The following is a 13376-nucleotide window of genomic DNA, read 5'->3' on the forward strand; positions in this document are numbered from 1 at the left end:
AGCAAATGTGTAGTTACCGAGTAGTTGCGATGTAATTACTTGAGCAAAATGTAAATCATGTAGAAACGAACATGTAGTATATGTAGTATAAAGTCCGCGGTCACACTGGTAAAACAAAAAAAAAACAAAAACGAAAAAGAAAGTTGGCGATTTTTGGTTTACGTGTAAATTGCTAACTAATATACGCGAAGTTGCTATAACTATAGTGAGTATACCCCATCAGAATAATCCGGGACTGCTAAATCGGCAGTTATTAACACACTGCAAGTGCTATTTGAAAGTAAAACATGGGTAACCAGAGTGACGTATGTAGATCTCGCAAATGTACACACATCGGGCGGGCACGCACTCACATTGAATCTTGCAGAAATTTATGTGCATAGCTATGCAGATGCTTGAGAATTTAATACTGAAATACTAAAGCGAGCACTTGCAACGTTAGATTAAAGCAAAGCTGACCTCATGGCCTGTGATGCAACTGCTGCTGTATTGATTTTGCCCACTTTCACCTCTTACTAAATTCGGTTTCGCTAAAAACCGCGGCAGATTGCCATACGCGTCAGAAATAGGAACGGAACGCACCGCTGCGCAGTGAACTTCGTTACCTGATGTAAATTAGGCAGATAGATACTATAACATGTACTATATATGTATGTATACAGCGGGCATATTGCAAAGTCATTACCTGACGAGGCGAAAAAGAAGAAGGGAGGGGGACGCGGAGGGGGCCAATGTCAGTGGCTGCTTAAAATGTGTGTGCTTTTCAAATTAGATTCAAAGCTCCACTAGCTAGACCAGCCACAGTACCACAGGGTACCGTTTCGCCCTCGACTCCTCACATCATTTAGTTTGAAGAAATTTTGGGAGAAAGTTAAGCTGGCAGGCAGCTGCTGCCCTTCGATAACCGGTTCATCACAGCCCAACCACTTGTTTGACAAGTGAAAGACTGTGGACCACTGTCCAGGTAGTGCATAGCCCAGTGCCAGCCTCCCCCTTAATCTGGAGAGAGGCTTATTCTTGGGGACTAACGTAAGGCCCCGTTGTCTGTCGCTCTTAAATCTACCAATCTTCCAAAGACGGCGAGGCACCCGAAGAGCTTGTGCTCGCGCTCGCGCTCGCGCTCGCGCTTAAGTCGTCGCACGAAGGCAGGCGCTGACGCTGACGCTGCCTGCCCTGTTGCTTAGCTTTTGTTTCCCTTTCGTGGCTGGTGCTTGCGCATTTTTGATTTCAGTTTACTTCCAAACTCGACATCGTGCAGGTTGACAGACACACAGGTTTCCAAGTGATTCGATTCCAGAAATAAAACACCGGACACCAACACTCGCACCGTACACACACACCGTCAGAAATACCTATTGCACTTGCACACTCACACACAAACACTCTAACGGGCGGCTCCGTCTCTAATCAATTCTAAGTAAATACTTGTAAAATCAAAGTTTGAAAGTACAGACAAAAGTCAAACGGTACGGCACGACACGGGGTGGGGTGGGGTCCATATTTGCCATTGAATTCCGATCCATGCTAATGCCATGCCTCTATATCCTATGTTTCTCTCTTTCTGCCCTTGACAGCATCTGGGATGTCGGCGAAAGCAATCACTGAAGCCACTGGCAAGGATATCCTTAACCGTCACCTCAATGCCCATGGCGCAGGCGCGGCCACTTGTCGCTTTGCCACAGTCAATGCCGACACAGACTGGTCCAAGCTGAGTGTCGATCAGCCCTGGTTGCTGACCACGGTGAGTTCCATTTAAAAATAGCCTAACGGATCCCTAATCAGCAGTAGCAGCAGAAGAAGCAGCAGCAGCAGCAACCGTTAATTAGGCCAGCGTCGGCCACAAACATTCGACGTTGTCATTGAACTTGACCCCGCAAAAGCGGGGGACAGGCGAACGTGGGGACGGCGGGATCTCTGCACGCCATCCCCGGATGACTAAGCCGGCGCTGGCCTCCACCTGATAAGCAGCATGTTGCGAGCGCCAGGCGACCGAGTGATTCTGATAGAAGGGCGGATTGGCTGCGCGGTTTTTTCGTGTGGCGTTTGTTTATCGGCGTGCATGATTATTGAACACTATTGGCTATAGCTATAGCTAGAGGTCGTGTGGCGTGGTCGTCGCCTGAGAGCTGGGGAGCACGATAAGTGCTACTGCTGCTCACAATAGAATTACTCAATCTTGTAGATTCGTAGCGGAAATTCACTCGCGTTTTATCGGTCATTGAAAGCGAGAAATCTGAAATCTTCCAAATGTCGCGTGATGTTTTTATTGTTTGCGGAAGGGCAAAAACACAAAAAGCGCTGACGATGCTCCCCGGCTTCTTCCGAAAGTAAACACTTATTCTTTTTGAAAGTTCTGTCTTGCACTACGATTTCGTGTTGCCTGACGACGCGGATGACATTTGCTCAATTTACACTCGTACGATTTTCTAATAGGCATCTCCGACAACATCTGTGTTTTCGCGTATAGTGTACCCGGGGATTGTCATTGTCAATGACGAGGCGCTGGCTGTGTGCCCGGCCTGACCCTTGGGGACGCTCGCTCGCTATCGCCTGATCTGGCTCCACACACATTCACACACACACACACACACACAGTTGCTGAGTTGCTGAGTTGCTGAGAAACCGGCTTCTCTCGCTGTCCGTTCAAGTTCAATGATTTATTGGCTATTATTATACTCGCACTCGTATCTTATCAACAGTTTAATTAACATTTCGATTTTGGGGATGCTCTCCTTTGTTGCAGCCGCTGGTGGTCAAGCCCGATCAGTTGATCAAGCGTCGCGGCAAACTGGGACTGATTGGCGTGAAGAAGAGCTTTGAGCAGGTGAAACAATGGATTGGCGAGCGCATCAACAAGGATCAGAAGATCGGCAATGCCGTGGGCAAGCTGCGGAACTTCATCATCGAACCCTTTCTGCCACACACCGACGTGAGTGCCACACCACACTCTTTTTCAATCTCAATTGAGTCGAATCCGACCCCTTAACTGTTTTCTGCTTTGTCCCAGGCGGAGGAAATGTACGTGTGCATCTATTCCCATCGATCGGCGGACACGATTCTGTTCTATCATCAGGGCGGCGTGGACATTGGCGATGTGGATGCCAAGGCCGTGAAGCTGGATGTCCCAGTGAACAGCGACCTCTCGCTGGCCGATGTCAAGAGCAAGCTGCTCAAGGAGGTCAAGGATGCCAGCCAGAGGGAGCGCATTGCCAAATTCATTGGCGCCTTGTATGCGACATTCGTGGACTTGTACTTCACATATCTGGAGATCAATCCCCTGGTGGTGACGGCCGACAATCTGTACATACTGGACCTGGCCGCCAAGCTGGACTCGACGGCTGACTTTATCTGCCGTCCCAAGTGGGGAGAGATCGATTATCCGCCACCATTTGGCCGCGATGCCTATCCCGAGGAGGCCTACATCGCCGATTTGGATGCCAAGAGCGGGGCCTCGCTCAAGCTCACGATTCTGAATCGGAATGGTCGCATCTGGACGATGGTGGCGGGCGGCGGTGCCAGCGTGATCTATTCGGACACCATTTGCGATCTGGGCGGCGCCTCAGAGCTGGCAAACTATGGCGAGTACAGCGGTGCCCCCTCCGAGCAGCAGACGTACGAGTACGCCAAGACCATACTCAACCTGATGACCTCCTCGCCCAAGCACCCCGATGGCAAGGTGCTGATAACCGGCGGTGGCATTGCCAACTTCACAAACGTTGCCGCGACCTTCCAAGGTGATATATACCTATATACATATACATATATATCTTATCAGCCATCGATCAATATTGTACTCATTCCTCATCCCAGGCATCATCACGGCCCTGCGTGAGTTCCAGCCAAAGCTGGTCGAGCACAATGTCTCGATCTTTGTGCGCCGCGCTGGGCCCAACTATCAGGAGGGTCTGCGCCGCATGCGTGACTTTGGCGGCACCTTGGGCATACCGCTGCACGTGTTTGGGCCCGAAACACACATGACTTCCATTTGCGGAATGGCCCTGGGCAAGCGGCCCATCCCGAAGGTGGCCAGTGTGGAGTTCTCCACCGCCAATTTCCTGCTTCCTGGCGGCCAGCAGGCGCAGGCTGATCTCAAGGCGGCCAGCGATGCCAGCAGCGAGGCCCTGGGCTCCGGTAAGTGAAATGGAATGGAATTAGAATGGCATCTGAACGTGAAATCTGTTGTATGGTGTGTGTGTACCCCAAAGGAGATCACTAATCCATTCTAGCAGTAATCGTATTTTTAATCGTTTGTATCCTTGCTGTGGCATCGATTGCATTGATTGTCCTGCACTTATCTGATCTCTCTCTCTCTCTCTTTTTATTCTCTCTGTATTTTGTATGTATTTGCATTGATCGCTCTCGCCCTCGACAACCGACAACAACAAATATTGTCATCACATAAAAAACAAACAAAAATAACAATCCACATAAACCTCGATCAAAAAATCAAAAACCAATTTGAAATGCTCGTTTGGCCAATCAACCCGAAACTGCACCGTGAATCCTCATACACCCCGTGTTTGTATATCGTATATATCGTATCTGTATCTGTATCTGTATCTGTATCGTATTTGTATATGTTTCCGTTATTTGTGTATCTTGTATACTGGTTTGATCTCGCTCTCTACTCCTCCTCCATATCATCATTATAATCGAACTCTCGACTCGACTCGACTTCATTCTGGGATCAAAAATCAAAAAGCCCTGAGCTCGACCGCAGCTAAATCGATTAAACTACCACCTATCTCAGCAGATGAGGCGGACAATGGCAGCAGTGCCAGCAGTGCCAGCGGGCATCGCAATGGCTCGAGCCTAACTCGAAAGTTCTTCTCCAACACCACCAAGGCGATTGTGTGGGGCATGCAGCAGCGTGCGGTGCAGTCGATGCTTGACTTTGATTTTATCTGCAGGCAAGCATTCAGAATATTCAGAATATATAACCCTAAGTGAAGCTCCCTCTTTAACGTATATGTTCTCCCTGCAGACGCGAAGAACCCTCTGTGGTGGCAATGGTATATCCATTCACCGGCGATCACAAGCAGAAATACTATTGGGGCCACAAGGAGATCCTCATTCCCGTCTACAAGAAGATGTCCGACGCCATCCACAAGAACAAGGAGGTCGATGTCTTGGTGAGCTTTGCCTCCCTGCGCAGTGCCTACGAGTCGACGCTGGAGGTGCTGGAGTTCCCCCAGATACGCACCGTTGCCATCATTGCCGAGGGCATACCCGAGAACATGACACGCAAACTGATCCTTGAGGCCGACAAGAAGGGTGTGGCCATAATCGGACCCGCCACAGTGGGCGGCGTTAAGCCAGGCTGCTTCAAGATCGGCAACACTGGCGGCATGCTGGACAACATTCTCCACTCGAAACTTTATCGTCCGGGCAGCGTGGCCTATGTCTCTCGCTCCGGCGGCATGTCCAACGAGCTGAACAACATCATATCGAAGGCCACCGACGGTGTGATCGAGGGCATTGCCATTGGCGGCGATCGGTACCCAGGATCCACGTTCATGGACCACATAATGCGCTACCAGGGCGATCCGGAGACCAAGCTGATTGTGCTTTTGGGCGAGGTGGGCGGCACCGAGGAGTACGATGTGTGCGCCGCTCTCCAGGACGGACGCATCACCAAGCCACTGGTGGCCTGGTGCATCGGCACCTGTGCCAGCATGTTCACCTCTGAGGTACAGTTCGGACACGCCGGATCCTGCGCCAACTCGGACCGCGAAACGGCCACGGCCAAGAACAAGGCTCTACGGGAGGCACGTGCCTATGTCCCAGACTCCTTCGACACGCTCGGCGAGCTCATCCATCACGTGTACAGTGAGCTGGTGAAGACGGGCCGAGTGGTGCCCAAGGAGGAGGTGCCGCCACCGACCGTGCCCATGGACTACTCGTGGGCCCGCGAGCTGGGTCTCATCCGCAAGCCAGCGTCGTTCATGACCTCGATTTGCGATGAGCGTGGCCAGGAGCTGATCTACGCGGGTATGCCCATCTCGGAGGTGCTCAGCAAGGACGTGGGCATTGGCGGTGTCATCTCGCTGCTCTGGTTCCAGCGCTGTCTGCCCTCGTACGTGTGCAAGTTCTTCGAAATGTGTCTCATGGTGACGGCCGATCACGGACCTGCTGTCTCTGGCGCCCACAACACCATTGTGTGTGCCCGTGCCGGAAAGGATCTGGTGTCTTCCGTTGTCAGTGGCCTGCTGACAATTGTATGTGGAATAAAATGCGTTTCCTTTGCTGAAAGACTTCTAAACAATTCTAATTTTCAGGGTGATCGGTTTGGTGGTGCCCTGGATGGCTCGGCAAGACAGTTCTCGGAGGCCTACGACACCAATTTGCATCCCATGGAGTTTGTGAACAAGATGCGCAAGGAGGGGAAACTGATACTGGGCATTGGGCATCGCGTCAAGTCGATTAACAATCCCGATGTGCGTGTGAAAATCATCAAGGAATTTGTCCTCGAGAACTTCCCTGCCTGTCCGCTGCTCAGATACGCCCTGGAGGTCGAGAAGATCACTACCAACAAGAAGCCGAATTTGATTTTGAATGTGGATGGTGTGATAGCCACTGCTTTCGTTGATATGCTCCGCAACAGTGGATCTTTCACAAGGTAGGACGCGAGACAGAATATTCTATATGAGAATGTACCTATAATTTATGAATCCTTAAATTTTATTTTCCAGCGAGGAGGCGCAGGAGTACATCAATGTGGGTGCCATCAACTCCCTGTTTGTGCTGGGCCGTAGCATAGGTTTCATCGGCCATTATATGGACCAGAAGCGTCTCAAGCAGGGTCTCTATCGCCATCCATGGGACGACATCTCCTATGTCATTCCCGAGCAATACAACTAAGAACATACCATACCCGTGGCGGAGAAGCTAGCCCTGATGTTATATATTTATATACACCTACATATATATACATATATATATATATATATCATATATATATTATTCGGAAGTTGTTGTAGTTAAGCACAGATTTACGATGTTAAGCAAAAACGGAGGAGTTGGTCACAACACAAAAACACACACACACATACACACTCCATTAGCTGGTTATCTTCGCGTAGGATGTGACGGAACAATCTCTTATAATTTCGACCGTCTCTCTCTCTTTCTCCCTCCCAGTCCCTTTTCTCTCACCTATGCCGGCATTTATCAAACATTTAGCCCATGTTGTTTCTTGTAATCTGTTATAGATGGGTGTCTCGAAGAACCACCAGGGGGCAGGGCAGGGTCGTTTTCAATTAGTGGAACAACATCACAGCCTAATATTATTTCATATTTTTTTTATACCTTACCTTAGCTTGGAGCCACAAAAAGAGAATAAATTGTTGCAAAAAGCTTAATTCCTTCAATTTTGTTGCTTCTTTTTAACATGCAATATTTTGTTAAACCAAGCTCCTCCCAGGCAAAGAAACGATGTGGAAAATGCACTAGTTCCTTCTGCACTCAAGCACACATTTATTTATAAATAATATCGTAATGTATATGTATTTACAATGCACACACCAGTACAGGACGATCGTTCGCAGAACAAATTAATTATAGTAGTCTGTGGGCCTTTTGTGGAGACGTGAATGCATTATATATGAAGCTGTACTGTATTGTTTGTTCACTCGGAAAAATTCACCAAAAATTAAATCGCACAAAATGTTTCACGTAGCTGAAAATTGCGGGGATTGTCTTTTGTCTCGAATTTAATTTGCTGAATATTTTTTGATAATTTGGAAACGCCCACACACCCATCTAGTCCTAGTCAATTATCTAAGCGTAAAATCTCATTTAAACGTATTTAAGCCAGCCCCAGAGGACCCCAACCCAACTGATAGTTAGCCGACAGTTGATGCTGCCTTTTATCTCATGCGGCGCATTTTTCGCTCCATCTTCTTCTGCTTCTTTTCGTCCAATTCTGGCTCCTCTTGGGCATTTCGCTGGGCAAGCCAGGGCTTTATGAAGGAGCCCCAGAGCATCCAGCCGGCTCGCATGGGCGCCAGAAGCAGCACCAGCCAGAAGTAGTTCGAGATGAGGGCCATCAGTAATGTTCCAGAAGTAAGGATAATCAGGTCCTTGACATTTCTGCAAGCAAAGCAGACAGGATTAGCTAATATCTAACGGATTCAGATGCAAGCACTACTCACTCCGCTATGCCGCCTTCCATGTTCAGATCGTTGCCCGAGTCTAGTAGAGCACCGGTCTCCGAGAACTTTGCTTGGGACATAAACGCCATGAACTGGTAGGCACCGCCAAGTATCGCCAATGAAAGGATGTACATGATCTGTGGAGAATGGGAATTACATTAATTTAAGAGGTAGCCGCAGTTTGTCACTGATCTGACTTACGATTGTGACTTTGCTGAATTCGAAGACTAGAAAGCTCAATAGGAGAGCAGGTGCAGCACAGCCAATGGCCATGTTCCTATAAAATGCTAATGTGGTCTTGTTTTCTTCGACGATTTGCTTGGCACCTTTCGTGCCCTGTTTGCCCTTCTGCGTTGGCTGTAAGAGAACGAAATGTTTATTGCCGATTCCCTAGCATTCTGAGCCAGTATAATTTACTTACAGCCATTACTGCTATTTTAATTATGTGTTAAGAATTTCGAAACTAATCTTAGACCACTGTTTTACGTGGCCTTACCGATAAAATTTAATATTATATAATTATAATTTTGTGCTTCAGATAAGATATCCTTCAGATGCAACCAAAACAAAAACAAATCCGCAAATGGGGATGTGGCACAAGTATGTGGAGCAGGATTTATTGATAAAATATACCGTCCAACACTCAGAAAAATAAAAAAATAATACCGTCTACTTAAAAAAAAATACCGATGAAAAAAACGTAGCCCACCTAAGCCCCCTTTATTTAAACAAGATAACAACTCGAGCTAAAACGCTGAAAATAATACTAATACTAATTAGTCTTGTAGGTCCATCCAATCCTTCCTCTTCAGTTACAAAGCACCCGGCGATATATTTTACCTGATCTATGCTAAAATTCGTATAGTTTCATGATTTTCGTGAAAGGTATTTTAATACCCACTGGTCGACAATGGGCTAATGGTTCCATGATCGAAAATCATATTCCTCGATTTTGATATTCGGCTGAATATTACTCGCTAGATAGGACCCTCAGTCCTAAACAAATAATTTTATCCCATTGTTGATTTAATTTTCTACAAGATTGGCTAATTTTAAATGCTTCAAATGCCGACCTGAACCCGATTCAAAGAGAGCGAAAAAGATAGCCTTAACCGATTTGCAGCGGCAAGAGTGTTGTAAAAGGGGATTTCTCTATAACTTTTTCTTAGACTGCTTTTTGTACCTTGACCGTTCGGATCGCCTGCACTTTATTTTAACATGAATATGGACAAGTGGGTGCAGTTGAATAACCAGGTTGCTGGCCGGGATAAACTAGCGAGGTAAGTGGGTTGACTCGATGGGAGCATAAAACACTAACCTTTATTTGCACAACCAAAACAGACTAATTCAATATGCGTCGCGAGCAATGTGGGATTCCCTCGAGGTGTGCAACTCTAGTCCAGCGCTGGTGGACAACTTCAAGACAGTTGAGTACATCCTGAGCACATTCCGAAAGCGTGAGTTTCATTCAATACGATTCCATTTCACAGTTAATACATGCTAATCCATAGTGCTTCGTTTTGGCAAATGTTTCGATGTGTTCTATGGAACTCTGCGCACAATACACTATCCGGACCTCACTATTCGGGCCACTCTGACCCTGGGTAAGCTGTCGCAGTCCCTGTTCCTGTTCGCTGACCATTTCCTGTGGTTGGCGAGGACGGGCCTGACGAAAGTGGACGTAAAGCGTTGGTCCAACATTGCCAACAAATACTGGCTGTTCTCGATTATCATGAATCTGTGCCGTGACTTTTATGAGATAGTGCGGGTGCTGAACCTTCACCTGTCGGGCTGCAGGAGTGGCATATCGCGCTGTGAATTGCCAACAAGTATCAATAGCCCACAGGACTTCAAACGCCTGGCCCTGCAGTCGTATGTCATGATTCAGGGACATAAGGACATTGCAGTGGACACAGTAAAGAATATGTGCGACTTCTTCATCCCCCTGACGGCCCTTGGATACACTAGTCTGACCCCACGGACGATTGGCCTCCTGGGAGCGATTTCCTCGTTGGCCGGCCTATGGACCCTGCTGGAACCGAAGGCCAAGCTAATGCCCGCATAATACTGCATGACCTAATATTTTAATCTCTGTGTATTTTTACTTGTGCCTAAACTCATTCCTCCATTATCTGTAGAGAAACGTTAACGGTTGTATTTGTATTTGTGAATTGGATTAAGTTTGAAAGATATGATATGAGAAATGAACGATTTTATGAACCACCTAAATGGACTTCTCGTTTTCTGTTCGCGTTCCAGGGCGAATGGCGGTTACGGTCAGCTGATTGCCTCGGCCGCACTGTGAATGGCACTTTTCTTAGTTGTATTTTTATTTGGTTTTTCATTATCTATTCGTCCGAAGTTTTGTTGTTAATAGCCTATGGTCTGCCGTCGCGCCATGTTATCTGGGAATTGATGAAACCGATGTGTCATTTGCGTATCCAAAAACCATGAACAACTACTCTTATTCAGCCCTGGCCAGTGTGGACCACCACAATCGGTGCTGCGGTAACCGCGCCTGGTGCGTGAAGGACATCTGCGGCATTGTCTGTGTCATCATGACTTGGCTGCTCATCCTCTTTGCTGAGTTTGTGGTCATGCGCCTTATTCTGATGCCCAGCGACTACACAGTCTTCAGTACCATTAACATGATTATATTCCAAGCGCTGGCGTTCCTAGCGTTCGCCTCTCACATACGCACCATGCTCTCGGATCCGGTAAGTAGGAATCAAATCAATTAAATCCGTATGCACTTAACCATGTCGCCATTTTGCAGGGCGCTGTGCCTAGGGGAAATGCCACCAAAGAAATGATCGAGCAGATGGGCTACCGGGAGGGTCAGATGTTTTACAAGTGCCCCAAGTGCTGTAGCATCAAACCGGAGCGTGCCCACCACTGCTCCGTCTGCCAGCGATGTATTCGGAAAATGGATCACCATTGTCCTTGGGTGAACAATTGCGTGGGCGAGAACAATCAAAAGTACTTTGTACTCTTCACCGTAAGCTAATGCGGAACATTTTTCCATACTCTTCACTCACTCGCGCTCTCTCTGCAGTTCTACATTGCCTCGATATCGCTGCATACGCTCTTTCTAGTGCTCACGCAGTTCGCGGAGTGCGTAAAGAACGATTGGCGCACATGCTCGCCGTACTCACCGCCATCCACAATATTCCTGCTGCTCTTTCTCACGTTCGAGGGCCTGATGTTTGGCATATTCACCATCATAATGCTGGCCACTCAGCTGACGGCCATATTCAACGATCAGACGGTGAGTAAACGCAAATTGTTTGGAGAATGAATTTGATTTGATTCGTTTCTTTCGTTTGCAGGGAATCGAGCAACTGAAGAAGGAGGAGGCCCGATGGGCAAAGAAGTCGCGTCTCAAGAGCATTCAATCGGTTTTTGGGCGATTCTCGCTTGCGTGGTTTTCGCCCTTTACGGAGCCCTCGTGTCGCACCAAATTCCATACCCATTTTTATTCGGTCTGAGGCGGGATTCCGGATCCCCTCCGGACAATACCGACATTGGGGTAGCTTTATCGAACAACTAAACGTACAAGGGGGCAACAAGTAGCCGCCCCTTGTTGAAATGCTCCGTGCAGCTTTTGTATTTTTCTTATGTTCTTTTCATCGATTTATCGATCGATCGATTTGTGTCTTAGCTCAAGCAAAATGATTGCCTTAGCGCCTGGTCGAGTGCTGCATGTATTGTACTTACTATACACCTGAGCAAAAAAACAAAAAACAGAGATCAGCACTCTAAGCAATGTATTTATTTTATACCTAATGGGAGACGAGACAGTGTGCGACCAGAAATAAAAGTTTGAAAAAACATGCGCAAATCTTTTCTCATCCTCAGGAATTCTCTGAGAGATCTCTCAATCTCTCTCTCGCTGCGCGGTGTAGTGTGAGTTCTGCTAGTGGCATGGACTGTTGGATCTGTTGTCTGCTCTGTTCAGTCTGAGAAAAACGATCGAAGATCCAGGAGGTGTCTGCTGGACGTGGTGCGCGCCCTCGACGTCGAACGCCGTGTTGTATATATTATTTATATATAGAAAGAAAGGAAAGGAAAAGAACATTTCTGTGTTCACAAATTTGTCAATTTTTTTGAGTGTGTGTGTTTGTGTCTATGCAGTGTGTCTGGTCTAGTGGAATTTGGAAGAAGAAAGGCTATTTGCAATGCCAGAAAAGGCAAAAAATCTGAATATATCCCAATTATATATTAACCAGTATATTGTTTTAAAGAAAAATAAGTAATTGCCAATCGAAAAAGCGGAAAATTTTCAATTATTACCAGTGTTTGTTCACGTTGGTGTGCGTCGAGAGTTCTAAATATAAATAAATAGGAAAATCGGCTGTCGGCTAAAGCCGCATTGAAAAAAAATATTTAAAAATTTTCGGTCTAGAGCACCCTAATCCTACAGAGAAAGTCGTCCTGAGAGTGTGTACCCGTACCCCCCGAGCCGGTCCTCTGTCCGCGTGTTGCCCCTGTTTTTTTTTGGCTAATTATATAGCGAGAGAGACCTGAACATGGAAACATCGCCAGCAGCAGCCGCCGCTGAAGAGGCTGCCGTCGTAGTAGGTAAGACCCAGACGAAACCGGGAAAGCGAACGATTTCTCCTTTCCCCCCCAACCACGATCTGTTCTGTTCTTCTGGCTGCCCTGCACATGCCCATTCCCGGCCCATTCCCGGACAGACGATGGGATCTTATGAGTATTTGTGTGTATTTTTATGGCATGCCACGGGCTCCGACTTTGTCCGTAGCCGTGTCTGTCTGGCTAGTCTTTTAGTAGCGGGGCCCCAGTGCGCGAGTTACGTAATTGTGAAATGTGTATGAGAAATTTTCATAATTGTACGTTGGAAAATGCGCTGCTGATGCTGGTCATTCTGTCCTCAGCCAAGAACGAGATGTTCCTTAATATTTCAATAGTATTTAGGAATCACATTTGATTATGGTTTCTCAGGCAGAACGGAAAGATTCGACATGGTCGAGAATAGTTCTTCTTGTTTTGCGTGTATGAATATTTGGAACTATTTATAGTGCATATTCGGAATACTCGATGTATTCCGAGGGTATAGCGGTCAATATTCTTCTTTAGAATAATTACATTTAAATATCATAAAATCATCAGACTTTTAGAGCTTACAAATTATTTTTCTAAAGAGATGGTGGACCATTATCGACAGAATCCTTTTGGGAAAGTTGCACATTTTAGGGTATC

At 47.1% G+C, this 13376-nt stretch overlaps 5 protein-coding genes across 17 annotated transcripts in view; 4 read left to right on the top strand and 1 right to left on the bottom strand.

Annotated features, from left to right (window-relative positions):
• The first annotated feature begins 105 nt into the window (after window positions 1-105).
• On the top strand, window positions 106-7370 carry LOC108159977 (ATP-citrate synthase). Of its 5 annotated transcripts, none has more exons than XM_017293666.2 (9): window positions 106-205; window positions 1575-1741; window positions 2744-2929; window positions 3008-3734; window positions 3811-4131; window positions 4703-4910; window positions 4985-6218; window positions 6279-6619; window positions 6693-7370. In XM_017293666.2, the coding sequence occupies exons 2-9, from the start codon at window positions 1583-1585 to the stop codon at window positions 6859-6861; spliced, it is 3345 nt and encodes a 1114-aa protein (XP_017149155.1). In that variant the 5' UTR covers window positions 106-205; window positions 1575-1582; the 3' UTR covers window positions 6862-7370. The 5 variants fall into 5 exon arrangements, with proteins under 5 accessions (XP_017149155.1, XP_017149153.1, XP_017149156.1 ...); XM_017293664.2 differs by lacking the exon at window positions 106-205 and adding an exon at window positions 1232-1466; XM_017293667.2 differs by lacking the exon at window positions 106-205 and adding an exon at window positions 1232-1417.
• Window positions 7371-7452: 82 nt separating this feature from the next.
• On the bottom strand, window positions 7453-8774 carry LOC108159978 (transmembrane protein 208). The gene is made up of 4 exons (XM_017293670.2): window positions 8575-8774; window positions 8355-8510; window positions 8154-8290; window positions 7453-8091 (listed from the first exon to the last, which is right to left on the bottom strand). The coding sequence occupies exons 1-4, from the start codon at window positions 8578-8580 to the stop codon at window positions 7869-7871; spliced, it is 522 nt and encodes a 173-aa protein (XP_017149159.1). The 5' UTR covers window positions 8581-8774; the 3' UTR covers window positions 7453-7868.
• Window positions 8775-9310: 536 nt separating this feature from the next.
• On the top strand, window positions 9311-10382 carry LOC108158910 (peroxisomal membrane protein 11B). The gene is made up of 3 exons (XM_017291704.1): window positions 9311-9433; window positions 9495-9610; window positions 9665-10382. The coding sequence occupies exons 1-3, from the start codon at window positions 9372-9374 to the stop codon at window positions 10216-10218; spliced, it is 732 nt and encodes a 243-aa protein (XP_017147193.1). The 5' UTR covers window positions 9311-9371; the 3' UTR covers window positions 10219-10382.
• Window positions 10383-10467: 85 nt separating this feature from the next.
• On the top strand, window positions 10468-11986 carry LOC108158908 (palmitoyltransferase ZDHHC3). The gene is made up of 4 exons (XM_017291702.2): window positions 10468-10870; window positions 10930-11151; window positions 11209-11421; window positions 11483-11986. Exons 1-4 carry the CDS (start codon window positions 10604-10606, stop codon window positions 11639-11641), a joined length of 861 nt encoding a protein of 286 aa, XP_017147191.1. The 5' UTR covers window positions 10468-10603; the 3' UTR covers window positions 11642-11986.
• A 543-nt stretch (window positions 11987-12529) lies between these two features.
• The window catches only part of LOC108158905 (myosin light chain kinase, smooth muscle), a 42643-nt gene continuing 41796 nt past the window's right edge, over window positions 12530-13376 (top strand). For 3 of the 9 annotated variants that reach the window (XM_033391140.1, XM_033391141.1, XM_033391144.1), the window contains exon 1: window positions 12539-12734. In XM_033391140.1, coding sequence (XP_033247031.1) covers window positions 12683-12734 — 52 coding nt within the window. In that variant the 5' untranslated portion in view covers window positions 12539-12682. Of the gene's footprint in view, window positions 12735-13376 lie in introns of all 9 variants that reach the window. The other 6 variants (XM_033391148.1, XM_033391149.1, XM_033391146.1 and 3 more) reach the window with 3 other exon arrangements.

This window comes from Drosophila miranda, chromosome 3 (assembly GCF_003369915.1).
Source record: "Drosophila miranda strain MSH22 chromosome 3, D.miranda_PacBio2.1, whole genome shotgun sequence".
Lineage (NCBI taxonomy): Eukaryota > Metazoa > Arthropoda > Insecta > Diptera > Drosophilidae > Drosophila > Drosophila miranda.